Source organism: Acanthochromis polyacanthus, chromosome 12 (genome assembly GCF_021347895.1).
Source record: "Acanthochromis polyacanthus isolate Apoly-LR-REF ecotype Palm Island chromosome 12, KAUST_Apoly_ChrSc, whole genome shotgun sequence".
Taxonomy (NCBI): domain Eukaryota; kingdom Metazoa; phylum Chordata; class Actinopteri; family Pomacentridae; genus Acanthochromis; species Acanthochromis polyacanthus.
The window spans coordinates 29,222,350-29,237,725 of NC_067124.1; the positions used below are offsets into that span (position 1 = coordinate 29,222,350).

The following is a 15,376-nucleotide window of genomic DNA, read 5'->3' on the forward strand; positions in this document are numbered from 1 at the left end:
TTATTTGTCTTACAAACATGAAAAAAAAAGAAGTGCTCACAGGTTTTTCCAACAGTGGAAAACATGTTGGCTTCTATATATTATAGTTATTTTAGCAACTTACATTTTCAATTGTTCCATCCTTGTGTAGAATAAGTGATTAGAATGAAATATCACCATTCTAAGCTTGTTTTTGTATTTTTCCGATAAAGCCAAATGTCACGGATTAATTGAAAAACAGTCAGACCATTTTTACAGTTTCTTACTGTGATAAGTGATGTAGCTTTGACAGGAGGTGTTATTGCATCTCAGCCCGGTCTCACGGGGATTCGTGAAACTGTCACGTCAGTTTTTGTTTCGGTTTCGTGCGCACAACACGATGTCGTCATGTTTTCGTGCCGCTCACCACGAGCGAACCCGCTGTGGTAATCACATCTGAAAGTGGTTTATACCGGCGGATTCATGACGATCTAAGCTGCCATTGGCGTTTTGGCCGCTGCGGCCGCCGGACATTCTTTAAATTATCCTATGCAAATCGGCGGATTCATGACGATCTAAGCTGTCCATCGGCATTTGCGGCCGCTGGCCGCCGGCCGCCATTTGCGGCTGCCAGACATCTGGCTGCAGCGGCGGGCGGCAACGCCGATGGACAGCTAGATCGTCATGGAATCCGCCGTTATAAACCACTTTCAGATGTGTTACCCACAGCGGGGTTTTCGTCGTGTGTGAGCGCACGAAAACATGACGACATCGTGTTGGTGCGCACGAAACCGAAACAAAACTGACGTGACAGTTTCACGGAATCCCCGTGAAGACCGTGTTGTGGCCAATCTCACACTTTCCCTTCCTTACCTGTCAGGGGGCGGTGGAGTCCCTCAGACTGGCTCTAGGGGCAGCGTTGCTAAAGGCCTGGAGCTCCTGACCGACTGTCCGTTCCAAGCGACTCATCAGCCGTACAACTCAGGTGAGTCAACTCGATGTCAGTGTTCAGGCAATCCCCCTTAAGCAGCTCTGTGATGGCTTTTTTGGCTCATCCCCTGTACCGATGATGTTTTTGTTCTTTTAGTGAACGGAGACCGTCAAACTCCATCCTGGGTGAGATTTGTTGGTTCATTGAAACTGTCAGTATTCACCTTATCAGCTTGTGTTTTGATGACTGGGTTGTTTGTCTGAAAATTTCCTGACAGGCGATCACACGAAGGCTCTGATTGGTCAACTCATTATCTTCAATCAGATTCTGGAGAGCTGCGACAGGACATCAGAGAACAGGTGAGATAGACTGTCAGACAGATAAAGACGAAAGTTGGAGGCAGCTGAGATTGGACATCAGAGAACAGTGTGAGAAGGACATCACAAAACAGGTGAGACAGGACATTAGAAAGCAGGTGAGATCAGACAGGTGAGGATTAATGTACAAAGTAGTGGTGGGACATAGCGTCAGAGGACAGGTGAAACATAAAGTTCCTGAGGAATTAACTGCTGCGTCTTGGTCCTCAGGTGAAGGAGATGCTCTGATCAGGAACACCATCCCGGAGTGTCAGGTTTGGTGGTGAGTCGCAGCTGCATTTTTGCTTGTCACCGTTAAGCCAGTTGGATAAAATCTGAGGACCTGATTGAAGCCAGTTGTTTGTGTGTCTGTGTGCAGGTTTCCACGAGCCTCGTTCCCCGCTGCTCTCCAAATCCCTGTTACAAAGAAAGTAACCTGCATGGAGAGTCTGCACTACCCTGGATACACCTGTGGACCCTGCCCACCTGGACCACCGGCAACGGAACACACTGCAGGGACGTGGACGAGGTGACAACCAACTACCAACAATGCTACGACATACCACAACAACACTACAACATACAGAAACAACATTACAAAATACAGCACACCTCAATCTACAGCAACAACACAACATAAAAACACTAGAGAAACAATGCAACATACAACAATACTACAGCAACACTACAACATACAATAACACTACAGCAACACTACAACATACAACACTACAGCAACAACACAACATAAAACACTAGAGAAACAATGCAACATACAACAATACTACAGCAACACTACAACAACACTACAACATACAACACTACAGCAAAACTACAACATACAACACTACAGCAACACTACAACAACACTACAACATACAACACTACAGCAAAACTACAAACATACAACATAACAGCAACACTACAACATACAGCACTACAACAATGCTACAGCAACACTACAAAACACTACAACAACACTACAACATACAACAACACTACAACAACACTACAACATACAACAACACTACAGCAACGCTACAACATACAACACTACAACATACAACAACACTACAGCAAAACTACAACATACAGCACACTACAGCAAAACTACAACATACAGGCAACACTACAACATACAGCAACACTACAGCAAAACTACAACATACAGCAACACTACAAACATACAGCAACACTACAACATACAACACTACAGCATAAACACTAGAGCAGCACTGCAACATACAACAACACTACAGCAAAATTACAACATACAACAACACTACAACATACACAACACTACAGCAACACTACAACATACAACACTACAGCATAAACACTAGAGCAGCACTGCAACATACAATAATGCAACAGCAACACTACAACATTCAACAACACGACAAATGCAGCAACACTACAACACTAAAACATACAGCAACACCACAACAACACCACAGCACATAGAAACGCTACACAATACACCCACATTACAACATAATGCAACAAACCTACAAAATACAGCACAGTGCAACATACAGGAACATATGCAAAAAGACCGCAAATTGACCACAAAGACACACAAAGCAACCACAAAGAAACTCTAAATGACCACAGAGGCACAAAAAACCCACAATGAGACACAAAACTATCACAAAGGGATGCAAAACGACCACAAATGACACCTTCAGAGGGCTGTGGAGTCACGATGGGACTGACTCAGTATTTGCAGACAGTTTTTAACGTTGTGGCTGATCGGTGTACAACATCAGAACACAGTAACTACCAGTAACACAATCCTGCTCTGTCAGTGTGAGCTGCAGCCCTGCTACTCTCCTGAGGCCTGTGTGAACACTGTGGGGGGGTTCAGCTGTCAGCCTGTCCTCCAGGCCTGTGGGGGCGCCTCTGGCTGGAACCGGACTGGACTACGCCAAGACACACAGACAGGTCAGACACATGAATGAATGCGGCTTGTTAAGGAATGTTACGTGTGAGGTGGTGGCTGACAAAGGCGAGCTTGTTTCCTACCTCTCCGGTGTGTGCCAACATGTTTCAGTGTCCAGACTTCACACTCAGTCGGAGCAGTTTTACAGTCTGAGCTGTTCACGCTGGAAATTCAGTATTTGGTGCAGCTGAAACAATTACAACTAATCATGGATGCAGGTGAAACAGCTCAGAGCACCAAAACCACACTATTACATCTTGGAAAAAACATCTGTCTCACTGTGATGTTATTTCTGCAATATTGTATAATATACTGCTCTGTGTATTGTATTTTTAGCCTAAAAAAAACACACGACTGTGTTTTAAAAATGCTTCTCAAATTGACTGGAAGAGTTGAACATAGACATTTTCTCCTTTTTGGGTACAGTTGATCTGTAATGTTGTATAAGAACTAAAACACGAACAAAAGTGTCCTACAGGAGACACAGAAACAACAATTAAAATGTCATTACTTTAGACCTGCAGCAATAGTTGATTAATCAATTGGTTGTTGATTGTTTAATTCATCTGCAACTCTTTTGATATCAGTAAATCAGTTAAAGTAATTTTTTAAGGAAAAAACAACCTACATTCTGTGATTGTAGCCTCTTAAATGTAAATATTTTATTTTTTTTGCCCTCTTCTGTGACAGTGACTGAATAACTTTTGTTGGCAAACAGTGATCAGCCATTTTTAACATTTTCTGACACTATATAGATGAAATAACGTAATAATTTAGCTAATAATATTAGTTGCGCCCTCTCGTGGACATACAGCAAACATAGAAGTTAGTATTTTGTTTGCATTGAAGAAGAAATTTATATTAGCTCCGATAAAAAGCGAGTTTATGCCATTTTGTTGTCTGTTTTCATAAGAGGTGCAACTAATAATTGATAGTTGTCAACTAATAAATTAATTTTCATAATCAATCAGTTTGAGTCTAAATTCTGTGATTGCGGCTTCTTTAATGTGAATATTTACTGATTTTCTTTCCTCTGACAGTAAACTGAATATCATTTTCCGCCATTTTCTCACATTTTATAAACTAAGCAGCAAGTTAATTAATCTGGAAACAAGCAAGAGAATAATTGACAGTGAAAATAATATTCATTGCAGAAAGAACTCAATTTCAGAAAACAAGAGCAGTAGAGTTTATTATTTTATTATTCTTTTAAACCTGACGACAATTGGCAGCTAAAAGCGGATGTCTTTTGTCGGATGTGTGTTCATGTGTTTGCGCATTTGTCTGTAATTAAAACTCATAATAGTAAAAAGTTGCAGTTTATTTTATTGCTTTTATTGTGTGAAAGGTTCAAGAAAACAACAAAACATTCTCCTCTTGGTTGTATTATTGGAATCGTCCCGTAAAAAAAATAACCACTCTTTCTTTGTTCTAATTGTTTCTCTTAAGGTTATAGTTTCTTGTTGGAAAAATAAGTGAGATAAAATAGACACACAAAAAAAACAACCCCCTTCACCACATACATCTAAAAATTAGCTGTAGATGTGTTTACCTTCTAGCCCAGCTGGGGGAGAGTTTGAATGCTTTGACTTGCAAAAGCAGGAAAATCATGAGTCAGTCTCACGGTGGTTTTCCTGCAGTGACATGTCTGTGAAGTAACGTGTCGAATGTGTTTCTCAGGAGTGTTCAGATATCGATGAGTGTGTCGACCTACCTGACGCCTGTGTGTCCAACTCTGTCTGCATCAACAGTGTTGGTGAGTTTCTGTCACTGGTTGTTTCACACAGATGGAGCATTCACTGCACTGTTTACGGTCAGGAACGGTCAAATTTTTCATCACTGTGGGCTCATTTTTCAATTATAAAATGCTGCACCTCAATGGAAACAGCACAGATATGGAAGGAAAGAGAAACATTGTGCTTCTGTGCAGTATGACACAGTTGCAGTGACACAACATCGCAAAAACATAAGCAAAAGTTGAATTTCTTTGATTATTTACTTTGCAAAAAAATAGAGATTGACGCAACATTTTCCACATTTCCACATTTTTACAAATACTGAAAAAAGGCTCAGCATACTACAGGATTTTTAACTATTTAACCTCTTACAGCCTCTACAAACTTTTTTGCTCAACTCGCACATCAACTGCAGAAAGCCTGTTTCACCATGCTGAATTTATCTTCCAACAACTTTCTTTACACCTTTGCTCTTCTGTATTACCGTTTTTTAAGCTGCATTTACAAACCCCAAGGAGACACAAAACAACAACAAGAGATACAAGAACAACCACCAATAAGACACAGAGTGATAACAGAGACACAAAGCGATCGCAAAGTAACACAAAACAGCCATAATGAGATACATAACAACCACAAACAGACATAAAATGATAACAGAGGACACAAAACTGACACAAAGAAACATTGAACAGCCATAATTAGACGCAGAACAACCACAAAAAGACGCACCAACAACCCACCGAGAAACAAAATGAGCACAGACATACGCAAAAAACCACAAAGAAATGCAAAAAAACACAAAAAGATGCTAAACAATTGCAACGAGATGCAGAACAACCACAGAGTCATAAAATTGAGCGCAAAGAGACACAAAACTACCACAAAGATACAGAAAACAACAAGACAAAGATACATTCACATGGTGAAACATCTTTCCAAAGTCAACATTTATCCAGTACTGGTAACACCTGCGTACACTTGGAAAAATGTTGTCCGTGAGTTGTGAGAGAGTTGTCATTTTAACTGTGTCAGCTGCACAGAAGACATTCCTGCGTTCTCTTATCTTCTAGTCATGGTTGTGCTGTTTCCATAGTGGTGAGCCTCAGTGAGATGGCCGCCCTCTCGTGGACTCTCCTCATTACAACGTCCTGGCCTCTCTGTCTGTCTTCAGGGTTCGTACAAATGTGGAGGATGTAAACCTGGTTTCCTCGGCAACCAGACGTCCGGTTGCTTCCCCAGAAAGTCGTGCAACGCGTTGACGTTTAACCCCTGTGACACCAACGCCCACTGTGCCATGGAGAGGAACGGGGAGGTCTCCTGTCAGGTGAGCAGAGATCCTGTTTAATTCAAATTTATTTAACATTATGAGAAACGCACACATTAGTGTCAAGTCACCGTTAAGTATACAGCAAATTTAAAGCAACAGCGTTCAAGTCAAAGTGCTTCAAAGAGAAAAAATATGATCATCCTTACAGTAATTTAAATATTTGGATTAAATCCCCACAAATATAATATAAACTCAATTTTAACTGATTCTAAAACATATTAAGGCTAAGACACAACAGAATTATTAATTATGGGGACTAACTTGACTGATTTAGAACTAAAGTTATGGGATTCCAAAGATTTCCCTAGATCCCCTACAAGCAAACTTTGTGTTTACAATTATTTTACTTGTTTGTTTATTCAATTTATTTTTTGAGACTGTTAGACTATGCTCCTCCTCACAGGACCAGCATCAAAATCATAAATAACAAAAACCTGAAATCATCACAAGTGTGTTGTTGTCAAATGTGACAACAGAATGAAATATTCTAACGCTCCAAAATGGTAACAAATGTTAAATAATGGCAAATGTCTGTATAAATACAGTAAAATGGTCATTTTATGGTCACACATTGTGAAATACAAATTACTATTTGTAAAAAACTGAATTTTAATGTTTTATTTACAATTTGGACCTTTTTTAACCATTACTGTGTAAACATATGCTTTTTTCTTCTGAAAATCTGTAAAATAGTTTTAAAAACATTTCTCTCCATTATTTCTTTTCAAATAACATGAAAATAAAGGAAACTGATATTATTTTTGTAGATCCTCCTGATACTGTCTCTCTGATGAAAATGTTGATTATTTAATGGAATCGTCTTTCATCATTTACTACAAGACAGTATTGACAGCATGTGAAATGTGTGTGTTCATAGTGTAACGTAGGCTGGGCTGGTAATGGAAACACATGTGGAGTGGACACAGACATCGACGGATATCCCGACCGCTCGCTGCCCTGCATGGACAACGACAAGCACTGCAAACAGGTCTGATGTGATCCATAACTAATGTATCCTGTCCTGTCACATTCTGCCATGTGTTCTCTTATTTCCCTGTCAGATTTATCACAATATGGAATAAATTATCACAGTGTTAAACAATGGAATGTAAAATCACTCTAGCATATGTTTTTATATCACTCTAGCATAAACTGACGTTGGTTTTAAGTAAAGTAAGTAAATCAACCTACAGCAGCAGATTGTTAGAGCATTGTTTGTTTTTTTAAAGGTGAATTGACAATGTCAGAGCCACTACTTTAGTGACATCAGTGTTGGAGTTTGACACGGTGTCTTTGTCCTCCAGGACAACTGTGTGTTCACTCCGAACTCGGGTCAGGAGGACGCCGACAACGACGGGATCGGTGATCAGTGTGATGAGGATGCAGACGGAGACGGCATCAAAAACGTGGAGGTTCGATAAAGATTGTGACTGCAGCTATAACAGACTGAGGGCTATTGCAGATGTAACAGCTACTATCATGTGATCACATGACATGTCCTCTGTCCTTCAGGACAACTGCCGTTGGTACCTAACAAAGATCAGCAGAACTCAGACAGTGATTCATTCGGAGACGCTTGTGACAACTGTCCCAACGTCCCCAACAGTGACCAGAAAGACACCGACAGCAACGGACAGGGAGATGCCTGTGACCAGGACATCGACGGAGACGGTAAGAGACAACCAGCCTGTCCTCACATACATGATCTGATATCGCAGATAGGACCAGGAGACAGAATCTATTCTGTCCTCTACGGGCAGAGACAGGAACTAAAGAAAAACTTGAACTGCAGGAACACTGTCCTGGACATCAATTGATGTTGTTCATTTCCCAATATGATAATATGAAACACTGTTCTATCAATAAAATAATCAATAACTAATCGCTGCTTTAACTTTAACATTTTTTCAATACAATATAAAAGATGTCAGAAAGTCAGACACCAAACTTGTAGTTCCAGAGTTTTGGCTTTGTACAGCAGCTAGACATCACAGGAAGGTTATTTGATCCAAGGAAATAAAAGTTCTGAGAGTGAAGGTTGCAGTTTGTCCAAAGAAAGAAAGTCTCCACAGCTACAGGTCTTCACGAAATGTGTCTGCTATGACGGTAACCTTTAGAACTTTCCTCCTACGCCCCCCTCTGGACAAACTTTATATTTGTAGCCCACCGCTGTTTAAGAGCAGATGAACCATCAGGATCATGTTTGTTTGGGTCAGCATCACCACCAAATCTGTTTATCCAGAAAGGAGCAAACTGAGCAGCCGTTAGACTCCAAAAAACAGACCTGGTGAGTGAATAATGTTTGCATGTGTGTGTGTTCAGGTATTCCCAACGTTCTTGATAACTGTCCGAAGGTACCCAAACCCAATGCAGACGGACAGAGACCGAGACGGAGTTGGAGATGCCTGCGACAGCTGTCCTGAACTCAGCAACCCAATGCAGGTACGACCAGTCAGTCAGCATGTGAACCTTAAAATCAACCCGTGTTCTTTCACAACAGATGTGTTTCACCCTGCAAACGTCTACTACATGTGGATTGCTCAGTTTTTTGCCTACTCTTTAGGGACCTAAACACAAATATACAATTAAAAGCAAGGCTAAATATTGTGAATTTATGTACCAGGGTTATTTTATCTTTATTATGTGAGCTGTTAATCATCTTTGGACCACTGTGATTTGTCTATTGGACCATTTTCAGGGAATTTGTGTCTTTAAGATAATTTTACATGAATGCTATGAGTTCATCTCTTAATGGACCTACAATTTCATGTTAGGTCTCAAATGATCTTAAATACAGGACGTATCAAGATGATGCTTTATGTCATGTTGTCAGTGTGAGATGTCTGCATTTAATTAATCACCTCCTGGATCAAGAATCTTACGGCATTAACAAAAAAGGTCACAGTGTGTTTCCATGAACCTCTCTCTTTTTTTCAGACAGACGTTGACAACGACCTGGTGGGAGATGTTTGTGACACCAACCAGGACACGTATGTTGGACGCACACACACCTTCTTCTGGTTCTCTAGTTTGTCTGTTGTGTTGAACAAGAATAACCACCTGAAACATGCACACCATGTACTTGCAAAAAGACACCTGACAACAGGCTTGAGTGGCGTCAGTTTCTTCATACCTACAGTTCACTGGGATATCAGCTATGTAAATATGTTACTTGCTGAAATTAAATGTTTTAAGCTACATTAAATTTTACCTCAATGAAATAAATTAACAAGAGCAATCCGAGATTTCTGACCTCCGCCAAGGGAAGATGATACGAAGTTTGAAAATCTAAATCCGGATCCAGAATCCAGATCCTTAACCGGATCAACACAAAATTTGAATGGAGTCTTCCCTGGGCCAAGATCCACCTCTGGTGAAGATTTCACGAAGATCCGACAAGTAGCTTCCGAGAAATCCTGTCCACAGACACGCACACAGACAGATAAATAAACGGACCCGATCGCATAACCTCCTTGGCGGAGGTAATTAAGCTACCAGCATGAAATGACCAATCGTTCCCAAATTTTTCCTCTGTTAAGTTGTTGCTATTTCATTTTATTTGTCATTTTCCTTTTTCACTGAATAGCTGTACTTGTTTTGTCAAGAAAATAAATGTCAGAGAACAGTTTAAGTGTTAGGTGTAAAAACAAATATGTTGGATCCTTTTAAATCAAAGCTGTAACTACTAAGTTCATGCTGCGTGCATTAAGACGAGATGTGATTATTTCTGTTGTCAATTAGGCTGTTAATTTTTTTAATTGTCAGGGTTTGCAAAAGCCCAAGATGACAAATGTCTTGTTTTATCCAACAATATTAAGTTTGTTGTCACAGCAGAGGAAAGAAATTGGCAAATATTTGCTATTAGGAAGCTGCAATCAGATAATTTAGTTTTTCTTAAATAATTACACGAAACAGTTATCAAAATAGTTGTTAATTCACAATGACATAAACTTGTTTCTAACAAAACTCTTGTATTTAAAAAAAAATGTACACAAATTCAAGCCATAGTTAGAATAGCTTAGATGTTAAAGCAAATATGTTTATCCATCACCTAGCTATTAGCTGTATTTTCATGAGGGCTGCAATTAACAATTATCTTCTCATTCCATTATTTTCTGGATTGATCAATGAGTTGTTTAGTCAATAAAATGTCCAACAATTGCATAAAATATTGATCGTGTTTCCCTTCTCAAGGATGTTCAATTTACTGTCGCAGAGGAGAAGAGAAACAGGAAAATGTTCATATTTTATAAGCCTCGATCAAAAATTTTTACATAAAAAAGAAGACAATTTGACAACTATTTTATTAGCTGGTTAATTGTTTCCACTCTACAGCAGTTAAACTCAAGCCTTTTCCATGTTGTTCACTGCAATATATCACGGTACTTGAATGTCTCTTGATAAAAACAAAGACAAAAGTATAAATATCTAACAGTTTTAAATCATGACTCTGCAGTAAAGCAGGATGAAAACAGTAAAAGTCGAAGTGTAGTGAAACAGACACTAAGTGTTTCATCTCTGCAGGGATGGAGACGGTCACCAGGACAGCAGAGACAACTGTCCTGACATCCCCAACAGCTCCCAGCTCGACTCCGACAACGACGGTCTCGGAGACGACTGCGACCACGACGATGACAACGACGGCGTCCTGGATGACTACGACAACTGCCGGCTCATCGTCAACCCCAACCAGAAAGACTCTGATGGTAAGGATCGTAAAAAAACACGTACAGCCATGGCCATAAGTTTGGGCACAAGTACCATGACGCTTGTGAATCTTAGAAAATACCACAAAATTGTCACTTACAATATAAATACCAGTCATAGCCATCAACCAAAATGAAATATATTTCATTTTGGTTGATGGCTATGACTGTCTATGATGATGTCTATTGTAAGATCAGTAAATTGCAGCGTCTAATAATAGTTTGCATGTGAGGAGTTCAGGGAACACTGGTAACTTCTCGTGTGTACTGCTTGTCTGCATGCGTGGCAGGTATGTTCATGTGTACCGGAGCTGACAATAAAGCTAATGCTAAAAAATGTATTGTTTATGGAGAGAAATTTTGGGTGCACCTGAATTAAAAATGGTTGTTGTGGAGTTCCACTGTACAGCAGTTCTGCTTTGAACCGCAGAATTTCATGCAGCCACAGATCTTTGAACCTCTGCTGCCAGATCATTCCTGTAAACACCGAACAGTGCTGGACTCCCATCTGTCCGTCCTTCTGTCTGATTGCCTGTCTGTCCTCAGCGAACGGCGTTGGCGATGTTTTGCGAGAACGACTTCGATAACGACGCTGTGATGGATCTGATCGACGTGTGTCCAGAGAGCGCTGAGGTCACGCTGACCGACTTCAGAGCCTATCAGACGGTCATCCTGGATCCGGAGGGCGACGCCCAGATCGACCCCAACTGGGTGGTCCTCAATCAGGTCAGCTCTGGTCTCGAAGACTGTTTCTGTACCTGTTCACTTCAGATTGACAGGTTTTCAGATGAGAGGATCTGATGCTGTTGTTTGCCTCATATCACAGTAAACTCAGTGTTTTAATGGCTGTCCTGAAATCAATTTTTAGACAAAAGAAAACTGTCAGATTGACTGGTACTGCACATAATTATACATGCCAACTCCTTCAGTGAATACAGGTGTGATCAAGACTAACTGAGGCTCTCTTTGCTCTGCAGGGGATGGAGATCGTCCAGACGATGAACAGTGATCCTGGTTTAGCCGTGGGTACGTGTTTTACTTTAACCTGTATTAAATCACAGCCTTCCTCTGGTTCTGGTGCTACAACAAACCGTCTCCTCCTCCTTGCATCTGCAGGTTACACAGCGTTTAACGGCGTCGACTTCGAGGGAACGTTCCACGTCAACACGGTGACAGACGACGACTACGCCGGCTTCATCTTCGCTTACCAGGACTCATCCAGCTTCTATGTGGTGATGTGGAAGCAGACGGAGCAGACGTACTGGCAGTCCATCCCCTTCAGAGCCATGGCCCAGCCTGCACTGCAGCTCAAGGTCTCTACTGGGTTCTACTGGTCTTTATTCTCCTGTTCAGAGCCATGGCCCAGCCTGTGTTTCAGCTCAAGGGGTTCTATTCTTTATTCTGTGATTCTTTATGTCACTGTATTATACATTTATTTGTTCTCCTTGACTCTGTTCTTCATTCCACTGGTGTTTGTCCCACTGTTCTCTATGGTACTGTATTCTACTGCTCATTTTCTTTTCTTTTTTTTTACTGTTTATTCATTCCACTCTTCTTTTTCCACTCTGTTCTGCTGATCTTTTTCCAATGTTTGGATTTGACTGGTCTTCATTCAACTTTGTGCTACTGTTCTTTTTCTATTTTTTTTATTCTACTGGTCTTTATTCTGCAGGGCTCTGCAGTTTTTTATTCTACTATTTTTATTCCACTGTTCTTTATTCTACTGTTTAGAACCATGGCTCAGCCTTCCCTGCAGGTCAAGTTCTCTACTGTGTTTTACTGTGTCCTTTGTCCTGCTGTTCTTTATTCCACTGTCCTTTACTGTTCATTATTCTGCTGTTTCTACTGGTCTAGATGTTGGGTCAGTCCTCAGATCTGGGGTCAGCGCTCTGCAGTGATTGACAATGTTTCTGGTACCATCATGAGTCAGTCTAACAGTCAGGGAACAGATAGAACCTGCAGGTTTTCAGTCGTCTCAGGTGGTTTGACTCCTCAGCTGTTGTCTGCGCCATGCTCAGTTCTGCTTCTCTGTGTTCTCCTGGTTCTCCTCTCAAACTGAACTGAACCCAGTGGGAATGGTGTAGAAACTGAATACCTGTGTTGGTCTTGCAGGCGGTGAAGTCTCGGACTGGACCAGGTGAGTTTCTGAGGAACGCTCTGTGGCACACCGGAGACACACCTGGAGAGGTGAAGCTGCTGTGGAAGGATCCTCGGAACACCGGCTGGAAGGACAAAACCTCGTACCGCTGGCAGCTCACCCACCGGCCGCAAGTGGGATACATCAGGTAAGACCCCAACCAGACCACATCTGCAGGGACTAAAACTACACCTGTAGTGGCCTCGACTAAAACTACTCTGTGTGTGTGTGTGTGTGTGTGCGTGCGCGTGTGCGTGCGTGCGTGCGTGCGTGAGAGAGAGAGAGAGAGAGAGAAAGAGAGAGAGAGAGAGAGAGTCATAGGTGATGTTAACTATTTAATCTGTATTATGCATTTGTTAACCCACCCAACAAATTTTACCACCAGCCGCCACTGAGTACAAATATTACAGAACTGTGTTGTACAGATGCTGCAGCACAGTTTAGTACTGAATTTGCATTGTTGTACAGTACAGATACTGCAGTACAGTGTAGTACTCTGTATGCCTGCAGCTGTGGCTCTTCTACTCGTCTGTTTTCTGTCTCTTTCTTTCTTTTCGTTTTACTGCATTCTTTCCCCTCTGAAACTTCTTTGTGGCTCCGGGGCCCCCGGTACTCTATTGTACTCGTGTCCATGGCGACCAAAGCCCTGGCAAGAATCCGCCTCAGCAACCGTTGATATGCAGATCAGACGGAGAGACAGAGAGACGCACTGGAAAACTTTATCACATTAAATACCTGCTGCATCCAGTCAGAGCTGATGGAGCTTCATGTGTGACTGAATCTGACTCAGCTCAATGTTCATCATTTGTTCTCACTGCAGCCTCTCGGTCTCTTTACATAATAATAAAATAAAAACTTTAATTTTGTTATTAGTTATTAATTTTGCAGTGTGGTGCTGACAGGATGTTTTAAAACATCCGTTCTTGTTTCAGAGATTTCTAACTCTGCTGTTTCTGTGCTTGTTTCTGGAAACATTCGTGTTTTTGATACAGCAGCGGATTAAAAAAAAAATCTGAACTCACATTCTTCAGTCAGTCAGGAGGAGAAAAAGAAAAGAAAAGGAATAAAGGAGGACAGACTGCTGGAGGAGGAGGAGGAGGTGGAGGAGGTTTGTAGAAAGTCTATTCAGGAAGTTGAAGAGAGAGAGCCCCCCCCCCACCATTCTCTCAACTCTCTCAGCCGCTATATTATTTCAAAGTCACAGTTCAGCTCTTTCAAGCACAGATTTGTAGTTTGGATGTTTCATTGGGAATAAAGTGTTCAGAAATTACCTCTTTATATCCTAACTGTTCTGCTTTGCATTCATTACATTATAAAGATGTGATCAGTCTCATTTTATCTCATCAAAAGCCCAAACGAAGCACACACTGTAACTTAGATTCAAGACAACCAGCAAAATACAGGAACAACAAGGCCTGTTTCCACCCACAAACATCATGTGAATATAAGAAGTTATTTGACTGAGATAATAATTGCTGTAAACCAGAGATCCAAACGTCATAAAAATGTTTTCCCAACAGATTGGCAACATTACCAATCAATAATCAGTTGCAAAAATTAAGTGCACTGGACATCCTTCCATATAACTATTTTTAACAACAGACACATGACATAAGACCCCATTACAGCTTAATTATTTAGCCATTCTGCTACAGGTACACTGTCCTTATAACTTAGGTCTGGTTTAATAATGTGAGTTCTGGACGGTATCCATTAACTGTCACAAGCTGCGTTTCCATTACCCTTAGATATGCGCAAAATGTAAATAGTGAAATAAAAAACTGGTAATGGAAACACCTGAATTTCGAAAAAGGACTAAAATATCGCTAAAAAGTTTTTACGCTCTCATGAGGTGGTTTTTCAGATATTCAGATGTTTCGATATTGAAAAATATCGCAAAAGCGCAGTGGAAACACTTTTTCCGCAATTATACGTCACCGGACGTGACGTACCTGGTCACATGACCAGTTTTCTTGGAGTAAACATGGCGCGGTACGTGTGGACAGAAGAGGAGACCGAGAGTTTTCTTGCCATTATTCTTGAGAAAAACATCACTGCCATACTAGACAGCAAACAGCAGAGGAATGCAGAGTGTTATAAGGAGATATAAGCGGAAATGAGGGAGAAAGGGTTCGACATCGAAATCTCGCGGGATGATATTTTACAAGAGTTACGATGCTTCTGCCCAGAACAACCTTCAATGGAAACGCGTTCAAAGCCCAAATATACTTTGTTGAAATTTTAGAAATATCGCTTTTATTTTGCGAAAAACTGTAATGG

At 40.9% G+C, this 15,376-nt stretch overlaps 1 protein-coding gene across 1 annotated transcript in view; it reads left to right on the forward strand.

Annotated features, from left to right (window-relative positions):
- thbs3a (thrombospondin 3a) overlaps window positions 1–15,376 on the forward strand; it is a 37,502-nt gene that overhangs the window by 18,423 nt on the left and 3,703 nt on the right. Inside the window, 29 exon segments of the mRNA XM_051956792.1 lie at window positions 839–895; window positions 898–947; window positions 1,055–1,074; window positions 1,167–1,214; window positions 1,217–1,248; window positions 1,477–1,486; window positions 1,489–1,525; window positions 1,599–1,644; window positions 1,646–1,669; window positions 1,671–1,734; window positions 1,737–1,774; window positions 3,054–3,117; window positions 3,120–3,140; window positions 3,143–3,189; window positions 4,868–4,939; window positions 6,098–6,250; window positions 7,131–7,241; window positions 7,558–7,665; window positions 7,766–7,775; window positions 7,778–7,924; window positions 8,576–8,610; window positions 8,612–8,695; window positions 9,191–9,243; window positions 10,778–10,959; window positions 11,506–11,525; window positions 11,527–11,685; window positions 11,937–11,985; window positions 12,076–12,272; window positions 13,072–13,244. Coding sequence (XP_051812752.1) covers window positions 839–895; window positions 898–947; window positions 1,055–1,074; window positions 1,167–1,214; window positions 1,217–1,248; window positions 1,477–1,486; window positions 1,489–1,525; window positions 1,599–1,644; window positions 1,646–1,669; window positions 1,671–1,734; window positions 1,737–1,774; window positions 3,054–3,117; window positions 3,120–3,140; window positions 3,143–3,189; window positions 4,868–4,939; window positions 6,098–6,250; window positions 7,131–7,241; window positions 7,558–7,665; window positions 7,766–7,775; window positions 7,778–7,924; window positions 8,576–8,610; window positions 8,612–8,695; window positions 9,191–9,243; window positions 10,778–10,959; window positions 11,506–11,525; window positions 11,527–11,685; window positions 11,937–11,985; window positions 12,076–12,272; window positions 13,072–13,244 — 2,111 coding nt within the window.